This window comes from Salvelinus sp. IW2-2015, linkage group LG17, assembly GCF_002910315.2.
Source record: "Salvelinus sp. IW2-2015 linkage group LG17, ASM291031v2, whole genome shotgun sequence".
NCBI classification, from domain to species: domain Eukaryota; kingdom Metazoa; phylum Chordata; class Actinopteri; order Salmoniformes; family Salmonidae; genus Salvelinus; species Salvelinus sp. IW2-2015.
The window spans coordinates 12317928-12334839 of NC_036857.1; the positions used below are offsets into that span (position 1 = coordinate 12317928).

The window sequence follows — 16912 nt, forward strand, 5'->3', positions numbered from 1 at the left end:
TGACAGCATTGCGCATACCCCTGGGGGTAGGCCGTTGGTCTGGGAGGATTAGGATTAGATAGAGTAAATAGTGGAACGGGGTGGTATTACATTTTTTTAGAGAGGGCTAATAGTTGGCAGGGTAATTTTTCCTTTTCCCCTATTTTATAGTACCGTATCAAAAATAATTTTATGTAGGTAGGCCGTGAATTGTCTCACTCCCTCCAGTACAATAGGTGGCGGTGTAGGCACCTTAAATTCGATGCGATCCGGACAACACAATCCCAAAGAAGAAGAAATTGTTTTCGATGTTTAAAGACAACCTGAGTGAACTACCTTAATTGTGTCCACCATCTTTGGCTCTGCATTGTAAGTGAATATGGCGATGCTCTTTGGCATGGGACATTATTGTCGCCTGGCAGGACGAGTTGTGAGCGCACTGTCCCGCAGACAAACGCGTGGTACGCTTCTTCCAGCGACAAGATGGTATAGCACCCAAACGACTTGCAATAGTGAGTAGAAACTTGCACTGCGACTGCAAGGGCCCACTGAGCGACGCGCCCTTTGCTATGCATTAGTTTTAGCGCATAGCATATTTGAGGTCCGAGCAGGGGAGATTGCATAATAGCAATTCTGACCACGCTCACGACCACCTACTTGTATTGCCTTGACATCCACACGTGTGTAGACGATTTTTGTGCGTCAATTAACTTTAGTTTTGAAATCTGACATTTTACCAAGTTTACAACAGAACATAGTTTTGAAACTGTTGGTTACATTGTGGTTGGAAGGGCAAGTAAACTGCATTTCAGCGTTCTATAGTGTAGTTGAATACGGTAACTCAAATCGGTTCGATAGTACATCACTGGTGGTTTTACCTGTAGGCCACATTCGCGATCCTCTGACGGTGGCCAACTTCAAACAAAAACAATTATTGATAGGTGGCTGCCAGTATGAGATGTCATGCCGATCATAAATACCCGACGTCCTGCCAGCTACGGTGACATTGTGTTGATTAACAACGTAGATTTCAATTATCGACAGGACGTCACCCTGTTAACGCTTTGGGTGAGTTAAATAAGTTTAATTAACAATTTATTAGCCTGTTATGCAAGATAAAGGGAATATTTATTTAATGTTAAGATATCGCATGGCATTTATGTCTCCACTTTCACCAAGCAATAGCCTATGTATTTGCTCTCTAGAGCAAGGTTTCCCAATCTCCTTGCACGTTATGTTTTTTTCACTAGCACTACACAGCTATTTTAAAAGAATCAAAGCTTGATGATTAGTTGGTTAGTTGAATCAGCTGTGTAGTGCTAGGACAAAAAAACAAAATGTGCACATCGGGCAGTGGGGACAGAGTGGGAAACCTTGCTCTATAGAACATTCAGCAGTTGTCAGTATCTATTAATCATTTCTGATGTTCTCTCTGTAGAGCTGCAGTTTAAGCTGGATGACAGGACAGCCCACAGCAGTCTGGACCTCTTTAAGAAGGACACAGGCGTCATCTACCGCATCTTGGGCCTAGACCCCAGCCATGTCCAACAAAACCCTGAGCGCTTCCGGGATTGGGCCGTGGTGTTCGGAGACGGGCAAATCACAGGTGGCCGCCACTACTGGGAGGTGACGGTGGAGAAGTCCTCAGAGTTCCGTTTGGGTGTGGCCTTGGTGGCAATGTCAAGGGATGACTGTGTGGGCACCAACAGCTCCTCCTGGGTGTTCGGCTACGTCCAGCGCAAGTGGTTTGCAATGACAACCAACCAGAGGGTGCCGGTGACTCTGGTGGGGAAGCCTGACCGGGTGGGCATCCTGTTGGACTACGAGGCCGGCGTGATAAGCCTGGTGGACATCCCAAAGGCCAAGGTGATCCACAGCATGAGGGCCATGTTCAGGGGGCCTCTCTGCCCAGCGTTTGGCTTGTGGGATGGAGAGCTGCTTACACACTCAGGTCTGGGGGAGCCCGAAGGCTTGAAGTGAAGTATCTCTGTACTGATGATGACAATATGGTAGGGAGGTGGATAGTGGTGAGGGGGATAGGAATGGCAATGTATTTTCTGACAACTTGGTTTTTGTAAACTGAACACTTACAGCAGTTTGCACTTGAACATTTCTTTCAAAAGCAATATTCTCCATCAGAATTTGGAGATCAGGGAGTTTATCCAGTGTATCATTTCACTGCCATACAGGCTCAGGCAAACTCATCACAATAAGCTATTTTTTTGTTACCTCTTGTGTAATATTTTTTCAGTGTGAAATAAATGGCAACAATATGTAGCTGTCTTGTGTGTAACAAGAGATCATTAGGTACTGGGAATGTTGCTTAAAGTCCTGACATTCTCCATTATCTTGTCAAACTTGAATTAAACCATGCCTTTTTTTAGCCTTTTGATATGCTGAAATTGTATGCCAAAATAAAAACCTTTGCAAATTTTCACTAATTTATTTACAGCAGAGCATAACATACGGCAATCAAGCTCACATTGACAGTTTAACCTGAGGAAGCAGTCTGTAAAACAGCAGCACTTAATCACAGTAAGAAAATCCTGGATGCGTATCTTAGTTTTGATGTTATAGAACCAGTCTGTTCTGTAGTAAATAGACAACATTCATGTGCATATAACAGGAAATGCTGATGAGACACTATCATACATGAATATTCATTAGTCTCAATCACTCATCACATTTAAACATGTTTCTATATTAACATAAAAGTTAAGTATTCACACAAGGAGAAAAGACCAGAATTAAAATAGTTATATCCCATCCTCACAATACATGGCTTATAGTTCACTCATATCTTCAGACCTGCTTATGAAACGGTTCTACTTCCTATTGAGGTAGATTAATATGTAATGTTATGTGGTGTCAAAATCCCTTAAAATATTAATGCTCATACATGATTTAAAAACAGAAAACATTGTATAAATAAATTAGACACTGGTGGCATATATACATAACATGTGCATCACTGGCAATTTTGAGTAAGGACAAAGTATGTGTGTACATAAATCAATATCTGCCAAGTTCACCTGAGTGGTATACCGCAATGCCTTAGCCAGCTAACTTGCCAAAATATTCTGAAATAACTTTAAATAAAAAAAGAAGCATGAAATGTGCATGGTCTGACTGACTCAACAATCAAAAACATTCCTAAGTTTAGGTTTCTTAATGAACCAGAAAACCAATAGTTATTTCTGGTTGTTAATCAAAGTTAGCTGACTAATGCATTGATCCTGCTTTTTAGTATTACCCCTCTGACTAGCAACTGATCACTTGTTGGTGCCATATCGACTTTATATAGTGCTACAGTGATTCTGTCCACTCCTGAAGACTCCTAAAGCTTTTATGTGCAGCAACCTGGACTAAAAAAGTGTGCATGGGACCTTTATACATAGTGACGTGTGACCATATCAAATATACTCACTCACTTAGCTACAACTCTTCATGATTCTTGGCACAAAATGGCTGCATTTCATTATGAAACATTGTCACCTATCTACTTGAGAAGAGGTAAGTTCACCTGCTTTCCGCCATATTGCTTTAACCGACCCAGTCTTATCAGATCTGTTATGGGGAGTGCTAGTGAACAAGGATATTGGGGAAGGGCACAACTATCTGGAATGAAACTGCCAGTGCCTCTTGTATTAAATACAATATGGTTAGACATCTCTCCTGTCTAGCTCAAACCACAACCTTCACTGTGTCTAATTTTCTCTGGTCTTCGGTTTTTGACTGGGACCCATTACTGCATAGGTACATCTGCTGGTACTCCGTCAAGACCGACACCACCCCGTCCCGACCAAACTGCCTGGCATCATCCAGGGGTGTGTTTCCCCACCTGATAGAGAGCGCGATATAAGCGGTAATGAAAAAGCTTTGAAATACTGCTGCAGAGGCAAATGTGATGAAAGGCAAAGGAAACAAAGGATGGTGTGCTAAGTAATGCTCCGACTGAGTCTCAGAACAAATCAGGTCATAATAGCCCTTGACTAGTCTGTTGTAGTTGGGTGATTTTAAAGACCTGGACACTTTTAAAACCACCAGTCTCCATTATGCATGCCTGAAGGACCTTTACAATGGAACATCTCTCAAAGATGTGTGAGTTATTAAAAGTGACATGCAGATGATGAAGTGGTGTCCCTACCTGTCCTTTATATGGGGGTTCACTTTACACATCTCTGTTAGGAAGATCACCGCTTCCACATGACCTGAACAAACAGGAAGGAAGAATTCAATCTCAATATAAGGCAACCAACCATTGATGCATTCACATATCTATAGTTATCCCAGCGAAGCCATCCACTCCAATTAAACCAAAGCAGACACACTTGAATTACAACTCTGAACAATAAGGTGAAGTACATGTTATGTGGGAGAACAGTATTATCCCTGAAAAATATTTAGGTTCACCTTCGGCTGATGCCACGTGGAGACCTGTACGAGAATCATAGTCTTTCTCTTCCATGTCCACAGCCGAGAGAGCAAACCTAAAGGAGAGGACATGAACGAGAGAAGGAAGAAAAGAAGAGTATAGCGAAAGGTTAATTGGAATGACAGATGGTGTAATTATGAAGTTAACTGAAATTGATTTGATACCAGGGGTGGTCTGTTCCATGCTGCACATAAATTAATTATTGAAGCCATATTCTTCTTGCCTATCTGGCGCCAGCGCTTGTTTATGAAAAGGCAAACTACATTTTCTGGTAAATCAGAAGGACCAACTATAATGGCTTAGGTTTATATAACTATCTGAAAATTCTGTCTTTACCTCCTCAGGGCAGAGACATCACCACTGTAAGCTGCAAACATCAGGTTAACCACTGACTTGTTCTGATGGGTCAGAAGAAAACATCACAATTATGGGTTATCAACATAGAAGGATATTGAAGCACAGCGATGTTTCAGATATTGTGGCGGAAGCATAAACACTAAACATGAATGTTCCCAAGAGGTATACTTGAGAAACATTTAGTATACTTAGGGCCCGATTCTGACTTAGGAAATTATGCCTTTATTATGCACATCTCAGTAGTTGGTATTCAGACTTACCGTATGAAGGTGTGTAACAGGCTTTGCAGGCGTGGTTCCCTTGCGCGCTCTGAATAAATGTAATTCAACCGCTGAAAACCCTTCCACTTGCTGGCCAACAGATTTTCTATTAAATACGGTTTTCAGTACATTTATCTTAAGCCATCCATTTCAATATGATCTTCCCACAATTAGAATTTGTCGAGAGACTAGAATAAATCAAGATAACAGGTTCAGAAAATAAGGATCAATGACATAATGCCATCTATGCATCTTGGTCTTAGTTTCAACACCAACTGGTAGATTAAAAAATACTCAGACCTTGTAGATTATTTAGGCAAATGTCAGGGTTAGGAAAGTATGTATGAATTTTTTTTATTTTTAACTGGTTTGGAGAGCCTTTATGCACACAATTTATTGTTGAATAAAAATACAGTGGTTTCATTCATCCTGAAAGTTGTCATACTCAAATTCAATCCATGAAATCTTGTAAAAAAAATGTACAAAAGTTTACAATAGTAGCTGAACAAGTCCTATAAATAAATCTACTCTAATTCTCACTAAACATGGAACTGTATGACAATGGTCTAGTTGTCATGAACCGTGCGCCAGGCTACTGGTTTAAACTGCTACACGTCCCAAATTATTGCCCAATGTTAGCCTAATATAATCTACTAATGCTAGCGACCCTCAGGAATAATTTACATAGACGTGACAGAGGAAAGAAAGGTAAATGGTATGATGCTAAATTTAAGCTACAAATTTGAGAAAACTAACTAAAGTGACAGTTATACATGTATGTGGCTCCCAAAAGTGTCTAATAATTAACATGATACAAATTGTAAAATAAAACAGAGAAAAGCCTGGGCATAGGCTATAATTTAAAACATTCTAAAGCGCATACATCAACTTGGCAGGTTCAGCCCTACAGAAGCCTATCGTTTGGGTGTACAAATGATTTCATAGAAATCACGGCTGCAACATTGATAGTCAATTAAAAAGGGATTTAATATTCCCTGCTATTTTGTTTTAATTATCATTTTGGAGGGGGAAGGTTACATGTTTGTTTTTTTCTGCTTGGGGAGGGCCAAGTAAAGATATATTTTCCTCAGGGGGAGGTATAACTCACTCCCCTAGCTCTTATCCATGTGTATGACAGTGCATGAACAATGCTGTTATTTCTATCAGAAAAAAGAAAGTGGATGCTTTTTCCACTTGGAACCAGCAGGTTCACTCAACCTTATTCATGGTTTCCTCGCACGTAAAGGTGGTGGAATTATGAGGGAATTAAGTCAAGGTCAGTCAACCCGAACGAATAGTGGTTGACTTCTCATGCGTAAGTTCAAGGTCAGAATACGCATAGAGGGAAAAGTGCATAAAAAAGGAATAACGTTCAATTTTCGCACTCTTAACCCGGGTTGGAATCAGGACCTTAGTGCATACTCTATCCCTTACCCTATCATCAAGTGAGAGTCTGCGAGGGTCCAGCTTCCTTGCAAAGTGTCTCAGGTTGTCATAATTGTGGAAGTTGAAGAGAGAAACCAGCTCCTGATCAATTAGCAGACAGAATGGGAAAATGAGACAGATTGATCTATTATTCAATGTTCTATTCTTTTTTAATCCTCCAAATTTACAATGTCTAATACAGAAAAAAATATATACACTCAGGTATGACATTGAAATTACTTTTAATATATCAAAAAACAAGGTAATCAACGAGAATAAATATCTACTGCTGGGTATGGTAAAAACTTATGTCATAGGGGATTGAAATTCTTCTTGTCTGCATACCTGACAGAAGTGAATGCCTCGGACACTATTTCCGACACGGTCTAAGGGAGGAGACCAACACATTATTCCCATGATATTAGGGACCACCAGCAGCACTGCACCCGACACGCCAGATTTAGCAGGCAAGCCCACCTGGGAAAAAAGAAGAGACAAAAAGCAAGAATGAAGTTAAGTATGACACTTACCTTGTCTCATCTCTTTTAACTGCATTGATCTGACAACACAGGATAGGTGACAGCAACATGGCACCTCTGAGATAAAGGGGAACATTCTAATTTACCACATACAGTACGATAAACAAAGATATTGGATAAATGAAGATGAGATGGGGATGTCTCACTTTCTCTTCCGTCGCTGTGATAAGGTCACCTCAGGTCATTGACCTCTGTCTGTTTCTCAGTGACTCACATGGAAGGCGAACTGGCCAGAGAAGTCGTACATTCCGCAGGAGTGCATGAGGCTCAGGGTGTTCCGCACAGCCTCCGCACTTAGCACCCGCTCGCCTGTGATTGGACAGATGCCCCCGTTGGCCAGTGTGGCAGCCATGACACAGCCTGATTCACAGGTCACCTCAATGGAGCACAGCTGAGAAGAAAACAGAACAGTTGAGACCTCTGGTTTATTGTACAGTCAGGTTTGAGGAGTAACTGATTACATGTAATCTGTTACATATAATATGATTACAACATCAAAAAACAGTAAATGTAATCTCAGCAAAATGATTGTAATCGGATTACAGATACTTTTGAAAAACTAGATGATTACATACTGGATTATTTTAAATTCAGAAAGAATGTTTGTAAAAAAACAAACATTATTACACCTTTTTGTTTTCTCAATGACATTCAATTCAGCATTGAAAAAAGGCACAAGTTTAAGTTTGTTCCACCTGAGCGAGTCTGACCATAAGTCAGAGACCACTATAATGATGCACCAAATGCATTTGATGGATCCTTTAAGTCTTCTTCTAATACCTCTTAAGGGGAAAGTAATCCAATAGTAACTGAAAGTAATCAGAATATGTTACAGAGTTTGGACAATCCATAAATTATGTTACTGATTCCAATTTTGGACAGGTAGCTAGTAACTGTAATGGAATACATTTAGAAAGTCACCTACCCACCCCTGTGTACAGGGTAGTACTTTACTCACATACAGAGTGTTTCCACCAGGGACAGCAACTAGGAATACATCAGCAAATCTCTTTAAACATGTGTCTCACCTGGAAGTAGAAATCAAGGGCTGCAATCATATCTGCATTCTCAGGAAAGCACTACCAGGCAAAATGAGAGAGAGGCCACAGTTTCAGGACAGGTAGTATAACTTATAGTTTTAGAGTTTAGAAATTGGTATAACTATTGAGAAGACTCTGTGAAGCTCAAACACTCACTTTTTTCTCCTTCAGGTAGTAACCAATAGCAAAATTCCTATCCCCGGTCTCCTTCTCTGATTGAAAACTTTGAAGGCAAATACATACAGTGGGCTTCAAAATTACTGGCACCCCTGACTGGCAATGCACAAACAATACTTAAAAAAATATAAACAATATAATTATAGAGATAAACTCAAAATACCAACATGTGAGAAATACCGTACTTTATTAATGTTTCAATGGAACCCACCAAAATCATTTATTGATTTAATTGAGAAAAAATATCAATGTCCTCCAAATCAAGGTTTCACAATTAATGACACCCTTAAAGATTATTGTAAATAACATCTACCAAAAGTAAAATCAGGAATTAAATTCCACTTATTTAAGTTTATCTAAGTCTTAAGGAACTATATTGAGCTATTACATCACTTCCTGTTTCACAAGGGTATAAAAATGAGGTAACACGCATGCAATATCCCTTTGTCATCCAACACCATGAAGAAAACAAAATAACTGATATGAACAGTTAAAAAGCTCACGGATAGAGGACGCAAATGCATTTTTCCCCCCAGGATAGGGAGGAGGATGGTGAGAGAAGCAACAAAATCCCCAAGAATCACTGTGAAAGAATTGCAGTCATTGGTGGCATCTCGGGGTCACCAGGTTTCAAAAAGCAACATCAGACGCCACCTCCACAACCACAGGCTCTTTGGAAGGGTTGCCTGAAGAAAGCCCTTTCTTACCCCAAGACCACAAACGCAAGCGCTTGGAGTTTGCCAAACGTCATTTAATTTATGACTAGAAGACGGTGCTCTGGTCAGATGAGACCAAAATTAAACGTTTTGGTCAGATACAGCATCGGCATGTTTGGCGTCGAAAGAGAGATGCTTGCAAGGAGAGGCACCTCATACCCACGGTGAAATATGGTGATGGGTCAATTATGTTTTGGGGCTGTTTTAATTCCAGAGGTCTGGCACTGGTTAAGATTGATGGCATAATGAATTCCACCAAGTATCAGGCAATTTTGGCTGACAATCTGGTTGCCTCTGCCTGGCTGGGACTTGGCCGTATGTGGACTTTCCAACAAGACAATGACCCAAAACATACCTCAAGATCCACACAGAAGTGGTTCTGTGACAACAAAATCAATGTTCTGCCATGGCCATCTCAGTCGCCGGACCTCAATCCAATCGTACACCTGTCAGCTGAGTTGAAGAGGGCAGTTGATAAGCGCAAACCCAAGAATGTGAAGGAACTTGAAAGGATCTGCATATGGTCCAAAATCCTTCCAAATGTGTTCCTTAACCTTGTCAAACATTACAGGAAAAGACTCCATGCTGTTATCCTTGCCAGAGGTGGTTGCACTAAGTACTAAATGAAGAGTGCCAATAATTATTTTGGTGAAATTTATTTTGTATTCAATTATTGTATGATTTTGGTTGGTTCCATTGATGTTGGTATTTTGAGTTTCTCTCTATAATTGTATTGTTTATATTTTTTTAAGTATTGTTTGTGCATTGCCAGTCAGGGATGCCAGTCATTTGGAGCCCACTGAATTCAAAGCTGTTTATCACACTACAAATTACACTTACTGTATGGTCTGAAATGTTGAAAAATTATATTTTCATACTATAATGTTCAATTTGACACTCACGTAGCGTTGCTGAAGCCCACATACTCTGTGCCAGCCATCTTCTTCAAGTATTCCGTTACCTACGATAAAAGATGTCAGTTTTTCCATTACATTTTTACTAATAAGAAGCAATTGTAGACACGTCAAAAGTCTGAAACCTTAAAGGATACTCACATAATCAAACCTCTCTGCCTTATTCGAGTTAGGCTGTAAAAAAGAAGAAAATCCCTTTAGTACAGTGTTCTTGTGCTGTAGTAATTCTGTATTGACACTATGCAGAGAGCTGTTCTGTCCCTAGGTGGCAGTGTTTGTGTATTTTGGCACCAACGGTACAGTGTACTGGTGAGTCAGACAGATTCTGGGTGGGTGTGCAGGGTAGGATTAGTTGCGGTATCCCTCTGTCTGTCTGTCTGTCTGCGTGATGTGATGTGTATAACATGGGCTAGCAGCTCGGGGGCAGATTATTGCCCTGCTTAAGTTTCAGGGTCCAGTGAAAGATCACCAGCAAGTCGTAAAGTCACCAAAACGGGCAGGGACTGGTACTTCCCCGTTGAGTGGTCCTCAAGGAATAGGTTTCTTCAAATGTGGTGCGACCCTGGGCTTATTGGTCAGTGATACTCTGATGAAGTGCTCCTGAGTGATGACACGTCTTTCCACTCATAACTTCAGAGAGTTCTGCGCTCTCTGAAAGATCAAGTGAACTTTGCGCAATATTTATGAATGAATTGCATAAACTCCAAATAAAACGTGCTAGGAGTGCTACACTTATTTGGAAGAGTACAAGTCCTTCCCTCAACTTGCCCAGTGCAGTATGTGCTATAGACTATTAGCCAATGAAATGACTCATCCATCTCAATCTGTTCTCTCTTCCTGTACTTAAAGTTGTCAAAGACATACATTATAATACTTATGATTGTCAGACATAAACACACACCCACCCACCCAAGCACACATACAGTCTCTCACCCACAGACAAACACACCTTTTCTTCCCAGCTGTCTCATTGGCCTGGCTAACACATACACACATCCTGTCAGTCCCACCCTCACCCACTAATATATGTGACCTGAATGGCCTAAGAGGCAGCTGGTGAAGACAGGCAGCTAGGCGGGAGAGGAAAACACAGCAGAATAGAGGTCCATGTCTATATAGAGGACTGCATTCTTTCCCCACTGCTGTATCTGTTAGAATGAGGGCAATGCTGACTGATAGGGAGGGTTGGCGAGTCAGCTGGAGATAGTTTACTGACCTCTGTCCACACTGTATTGGGCCATAGGGTGAATTGGTCAATGATTGAGGGTGGTCTGATTGTGACACTTGGCTGTACTAGTTACGACAGATTTCCTGATTTCCTGTATATTTGATGTTGGAGTGGATTTGGTGTACAACAGTTTGCACTCATGTGCAATGCTTAATCTGTGTGCATGTAATGTACTCCTGATATTATTTAAATTAGCTAGCAAAGATTTTATCTATGCTCTCATTCTAAAACCTCATGAAAGGTTATAGGAGATTATAACATCACCCAGGAATCCCCTTACCTTGAGCAGAGAACTGATGACGATAGCCCCCGCGTTCACCATAGGATTGTGTGGTTTATCTGTCCAAAGAGAGAGAGGACAATGTTATCACTGTCGTGCACTCCACCACCATATAACCTAAAGATATGGCCACTTTATAAAGTGAACACGTATGTGCGTGCCAGAGGTGAACATGTGTAATGACACCTAGCCAGCCTTAGCCAGCTTAGAGGGAACCTGCAGATAAGATGTCTTGACTGGTTAATGATCAGATGTCCTGTTCTTGCTTGTTCCTGCTCTATCGACTGTATCTCACCAGTCAAGACCTACAGCATATTGTAATCATTGATCAAGATGATTGGTACTTTCCCTGTTTCTCAATCACCTCCCACTGGGCAAAGACTAGTTGAATCAATGTGGTATCCACGTCATTGCAGCCCCAAAAAATAATTGTGATGATGCTGAATCAATGTGGGAAAATTATTGGATTTGCAAAAAGTCATCAATGTAAGAGCATTTACAAAAAAATTTAACACAACTTTTAACCTAAATCCAATCTCATGGGGAAGTTTTTTGTTGATTTCATGTTGAATTCACGTTAGTTGACAAAAACCAAATTTCAATCAAAACTAGACGTTGAACTGACATCTGTGCCCAGTGGGCTGTAGTTGCAGAGAGGTTGGTTGTCTTCTCTTTACACAATTGTTCACTGAAATGTGTAATTATTTGCTTCCAGTGTAATTAACTATTTACTGTCCTACGATTGAGTTAGCTTAGATCAGGAGATAGGGTCAGAGATATAATTTTCGTTCAGATATTTTTTATTGAACACACACAAGAATGGTGTATAGGTATAAAATACAGGTATACAATTCTTATCTAAACATAGAAGAGCAGAGAGAAACAAAAATACCCAGAGTTCTGGGTACAAAAGAAATATTACAAAACAAGACATACAGAACAAGGACAGGTATAAAGAAAGAGGGTAGATGTCCCCCCCTTTATCCCTCCCCCACTTCTTTCCCCCCTTTATCCCTTCCCCTTATTCCCCTCCCGACTGCTCGGGTGGCGGTGCCAGCACATGCTGCCCAAGAGGTGGATTAAAATATTACACATTGAGAGTGCGTTAAAAAGTACAAATTCACAGCGCCGAATGGGCCAAGTAAGAGAGGAAAGGTTGCCAGATTTGATCAATATGTTGATAATTTAGTTCAGTATATATCTAATTATTTCTAAGTGTACAGTGTTTGCAATTCGCTGAGCCATATTTTGGTAGTGGCGCTTCCCTCCTTTTCCAAAACAACAAGATTCGTTTTTTTGCCGAAATGAGACTGTAAGAGATGAGTTGTTTTTGAGGGTTGGTTAATCCGTTTGGGAATCAGACACTCCCAGGATTATCAGAAGCGGGTCTGGGTCATTGAAGTCTCCAGAACTAAGAGGATGCCTAACAATTCCACACCAATAACCATACAAGTAGAACATAGGGCAAAGCAGTGGAGTACTGACCCTGTGCGGCCTGACATTTATACACATAGGGGATGTATCAGTAAATATCTATGCGGTTTGGTTTTGGAATAGTGTAATCTGTGTAATACCTTGAATTGTATGAGACGATGTCTGGAGTTAATGGAGCAGGTGTGGATATACTCAAGCTATCTTCCCAGTCTGCCACCGAAGAATGTCAGTCCTTGGTTCTTCCTCCCATTTGGCCTTAATGGCATCTGTAGAAGGTGTGGCTAAACAGATTGAAAAGCATCTATAGACGAGACATCAGTTTGTCTGAGGTGGGGGATGTTTTATGCATCCGTAAACATGGAGGCTTAGCATTCCCAAATGTTGGGGTGTTTTCTAAACATAGTCTCTGATTTGTAGGTATCTGAAAAAGTTACTTCTGGGAAGATTATACGTTTCCCTCAGCAACTCAAAGGAAGCAAAGGTCCTTCTATATACACTGCTGCCAAAAAAATAAGGGACCACTTAAACAACACAATGTAACTCAAGTCAATCACACTTCTGTGAAATCAAACTGTCCACTTAGAAGCAACACTGATTGACAATAAATTTCACATGCTGTTTGTGCAAATGGAATAGACAACAGGTGGAAATTATAGGATTAGCAAGAACAACCCAATAAAGGAGTGGTTTGCAGGTGGTGACCACAGACCACTTCTCAGTCCTATGCTTTCCTGGCTGATGTTTTGGTCCATTTTGAATGCTGGCGGTGCTTTCCACTCTAGTGGTAGGCATGAGACGGAGTCTTACACCACACAAGTGGTCAGGTAGTGCAGCTCATCCAGGATGGACACATCAATGCGAGCTGTGGCAAGAAGGTTTGCTGTGTCTGTCAGCGTAGTGTCCAGAGCATGGAGGCGCTACCAGGAGACAGGCCAGTTCATCAGGAGACGTGGAGGAGGGGCCGTAGGAGGGCAACAACCCAGCAGCAGGACCGCTACTCCGCCTTTGTGCAAGGAGGAGCAGGAGGAGCACTGCAGAGCCTGCAAAATGACTCCAGCAGGCCACAAATGTGCATGTGTCTGCTCAAACCGTCAGAAACAGACTCCATGAGGGGTGGTATGAGGGCCGACGTCCACAGTGGGGGTTGTGCTTAGCCAACACGCGTGCAGGACGTTGGCATTTGCAGAGAACACCAAATTGGCAAATTCGCGACTGGCGCCCTGGTGCTCTTCACGATGGAAAGCAGGTTCACACTGAGCCATGTGACAGACGTGACAGAGTCTGGAGACGCCGTGGGACGTTTCTGCTGCCTGCAACATCCTCCAGCATGACCGGTTTGGCGGTGGGTAATCATGGTGTGGGGTGGCATTTCTTTGGGGGGCCGCACAGCCTCCATGTGCTCGCAGGGTAGCCTGACTGCCATTAGGTACCGAGATGAGATCCTCAGACCCTTGTGAGACCATATGCTGGTCGGTTGGCCCCTGGGTTCTCCTAATGCAAGACAATGCTAGACCTCATGGTGGCTGGAGTGTGTCAGCAGTTCCCTGAAAGAGGAAGGCATTGATGCTATGGACGCCCGCGTCCCCAGACCTGAATACAATTGAGCACAATCTGGGACATCATGTTCGCTCCATCCACCACGCACGTTGTACGAAGACTGTCCAGGAGTTGGCGGATGCTTTAGTCCGGTCTGGGAGGAGTAATCCTCAGGAGACATCCAAGCTCTCATCAGGAGCATGTCCAGGCGTTGTAGGGAGGGTCATACGGCACGGTGGAGGCCACACACACTACTGAGCCTCATTTTGACTTGGTTTTAAGGACATCAAAGTTGGATCAGCCTGTAGTGTGGTTTTCCACTTTAATTTTGAGTGTGACTCAAATCCAGACATCCATGGGTTGATAAATTGGATTTTCATTGTATAATTTCTGTGTGATTTTGTTGTCAGCACATTCAACTATGTAAAGAAAAAAGTATTTAATAAGAATATTTATTCATTCAGATCTAGGATGTGTTATTTTAGTGTTCCCTTATTTTTTGGAGCAGTGTATAAATCCCTATGGTACTTATCCCCAACTCTCCCCATTGCTCAAAGGTGTTATCAAGGTTAGAGGGGCAGGAGGGTTCCTGGCAACAGGGAGCATGAATGACATTGGTCTAAGCTCAAAGTGTAACGGCTTTTTCTTCCAGGTGAGGAGAGGACCAAAGTGCAGCGCGGTTAGTGTTCAACATGTTTAATTTGACGACAAGTGAACACTACAAACAACAAACAAAACGATACAGACCTATCTGGTGCAGAACACAAACACAGAGACAGGTAACAACCACCCACAACGAACACAGTGAAACAACCTACCTAAATATGACTCTTAATTAGAGGAACGCAAAACACCTGCCTCTAATTAAGAGCCATACCAGGCAACCCTAAACCAACATAGAAACACACAACATAGAATGCCCACCCAAAACTCACGCCCTGACCATCACACACATACAAAACAACAGAAAACAGGTCAGGAACGTGACACAAAGTGGATTTTAATTTGCTTCCAGATTCGGACTGTGCTATGTATAATAGGATTGTTACGATAAAGTGACCTCTCCAGATTGACAGGCGACAAAATCACAGCACCAATAGAGAAGGGGTGACACTCCTCACGCTCCATACTAAGCCAGCTTCATCCAGCAAAAGCGTAACAGGGCGGAGGTTAGTGGCCCAGTAATAAAATATACAATTTGGGAGAGACAAACCTCCTTCCATTTTGGATTTGCAGAGGTGTTTTTTACCTATCCTGTGTGTTTTATAATCCCAGATGAAAGGATTGATAATTGAGTCCAGTTGTTTATGAAAGGATTTAGGTATGAATACTGGGATGTTCTGGTATAGGTAGAGCAGTTGTGGGAGGAAGACCATTTTAATGGCATTAATTCTTCCCGAGCAGAGAAATTGGGAGAGTTCTCCAAAACTGTATGTTTGTCTTGAGTTTTTGCATCAGAGAGGGGAAATTCTCTTTAAATAGTAAGGACTATTGTTTGGTAACTACAATTCCTAGATAGGTAAATTTTTCTGAAGATAACTTAACTGGAAGATGTTCTAGCCAGGAGGTGTTTTGTAACCGTATGGGCATGAATTCACTCTTGTTCCAATTTATTCTGTATCCCGAGAAGGTACCAAACAAATTAATCACATCAAGAATAGCTGGAATACTAGCTTGGGGTTCTGTTACATAGAGGAGAATATCATCTGCGTATAGGGAAATCTTATTTAGAGTATCTTTAGTATTATAGCCGTGTATTGCTGCATGAGATCTAATCGCCTGAGCGAGAGGTTCAATGATTAGGGCGAAGAGCATAGGCGACAGCGCACAAACCTGCCTTGTCCCTCTGTAAAGGTTAAATCGGGGCGACAATGATTGGTTAGCGAGTATTCTCGCACAGGGGTTCCTATATAAAAGCTGGATCCAATTTATGAACCCATCTCCAATATTACATTTCTGTAGGACCTTGATTAGATAGGACCACTCAACCTGGTCAAAAGCCTTTTCGGCGTCAAGAGATATAACGGCAAGGTCCACGTTGGGTAACCTCTGAGAATACTAATGTTGAAGAGGCGCCTGAGATTGAAGAATGAGTTTCTGTTTGGGATAAAGCCGGTCTGGTCCGAATGGACCAATTTGCCAATTAAAGTGCTAAGCCTGTTAGCCAGAGTTTTTGCTAAAATCTTTTGGTCTGTATTAAGGAGGGATATTGGTTTGTATGACCCTACCTCTTCCGGATCTTTACCCTTCTTATGTATAACTGTAATGAATGCTTCATCCAAAGTAGATGGGAGAGCTCCATCCTCCTTGGCCTGAACCAACATTTTGTGCAGGTAGGGAGAGAGCATGTTGCTGAATGTTTTATAGAATTCACCAGGGTATCCATCTGGGCCCGGGATCTTGCCACTCTTTAGAGATCTAATTGTTTCTCGAATTTCTTCAAGAGATATTTCCTTATTCAGGAAGTTGGAATCTTCCTGGTTCAGGGCAGGAAGACTACAGTCCTCCAAAAAGTTTTGCATAATTAAGGGTTTAGGATCCGCTTTAGATGTATATAGAGTCTCATAAAACTGACGGAATCTGTCATTGATG

General features: G+C 41.6%; 2 protein-coding genes across 6 annotated transcripts in view; one reads left to right on the plus strand and one right to left on the minus strand.

The window, feature by feature from the left end:
* Positions 1-250: 250 nt before the first annotated feature.
* On the plus strand, positions 251-2412 carry LOC111976708 (SPRY domain-containing protein 4). 2 transcript variants are annotated; one of them, XM_024005750.1, is made up of 3 exons: positions 267-491; positions 1024-1047; positions 1418-2412. In XM_024005750.1, exons 1-3 carry the CDS (start codon positions 359-361, stop codon positions 1957-1959), a joined length of 699 nt encoding a protein of 232 aa, XP_023861518.1. In that variant the 5' UTR covers positions 267-358; the 3' UTR covers positions 1960-2412. The 2 variants fall into 2 exon arrangements, with proteins under 2 accessions (XP_023861519.1, XP_023861518.1); XM_024005751.3 differs by lacking the exon at positions 1024-1047 and having other exon boundaries at positions 251-491.
* A 5-nt stretch (positions 2413-2417) lies between these two features.
* The window catches only part of LOC111976707 (glutaminase liver isoform, mitochondrial), a 28114-nt gene continuing 13619 nt past the window's right edge, over positions 2418-16912 (minus strand). Inside the window, exons 1-13 of one of the 4 annotated variants that reach the window (XM_024005749.2) lie at positions 12925-12993; positions 11351-11409; positions 9984-10016; positions 9831-9889; positions 8192-8258; positions 8024-8074; positions 7210-7386; positions 6802-6933; positions 6466-6558; positions 4751-4812; positions 4393-4469; positions 4127-4190; positions 2418-3820 (exon numbers count right to left, since the gene is read on the minus strand). In XM_024005749.2, coding sequence (XP_023861517.1) covers positions 3664-3820; positions 4127-4190; positions 4393-4469; positions 4751-4812; positions 6466-6558; positions 6802-6933; positions 7210-7386; positions 8024-8074; positions 8192-8258; positions 9831-9889; positions 9984-10016; positions 11351-11392 — 1014 coding nt within the window. In that variant the 5' untranslated portion in view covers positions 11393-11409; positions 12925-12993 and the 3' untranslated portion in view covers positions 2418-3663. Of the gene's footprint in view, positions 3821-4126; positions 4191-4392; positions 4470-4750; positions 6559-6801; positions 6934-7209; positions 7387-8023; positions 8075-8191; positions 8259-9830; positions 9890-9983; positions 10017-11350; positions 11410-12924; positions 12994-16912 lie in introns of those variants that run through there. The other 3 variants (XM_024005747.2, XR_002896427.1, XR_011481288.1) reach the window with 3 other exon arrangements.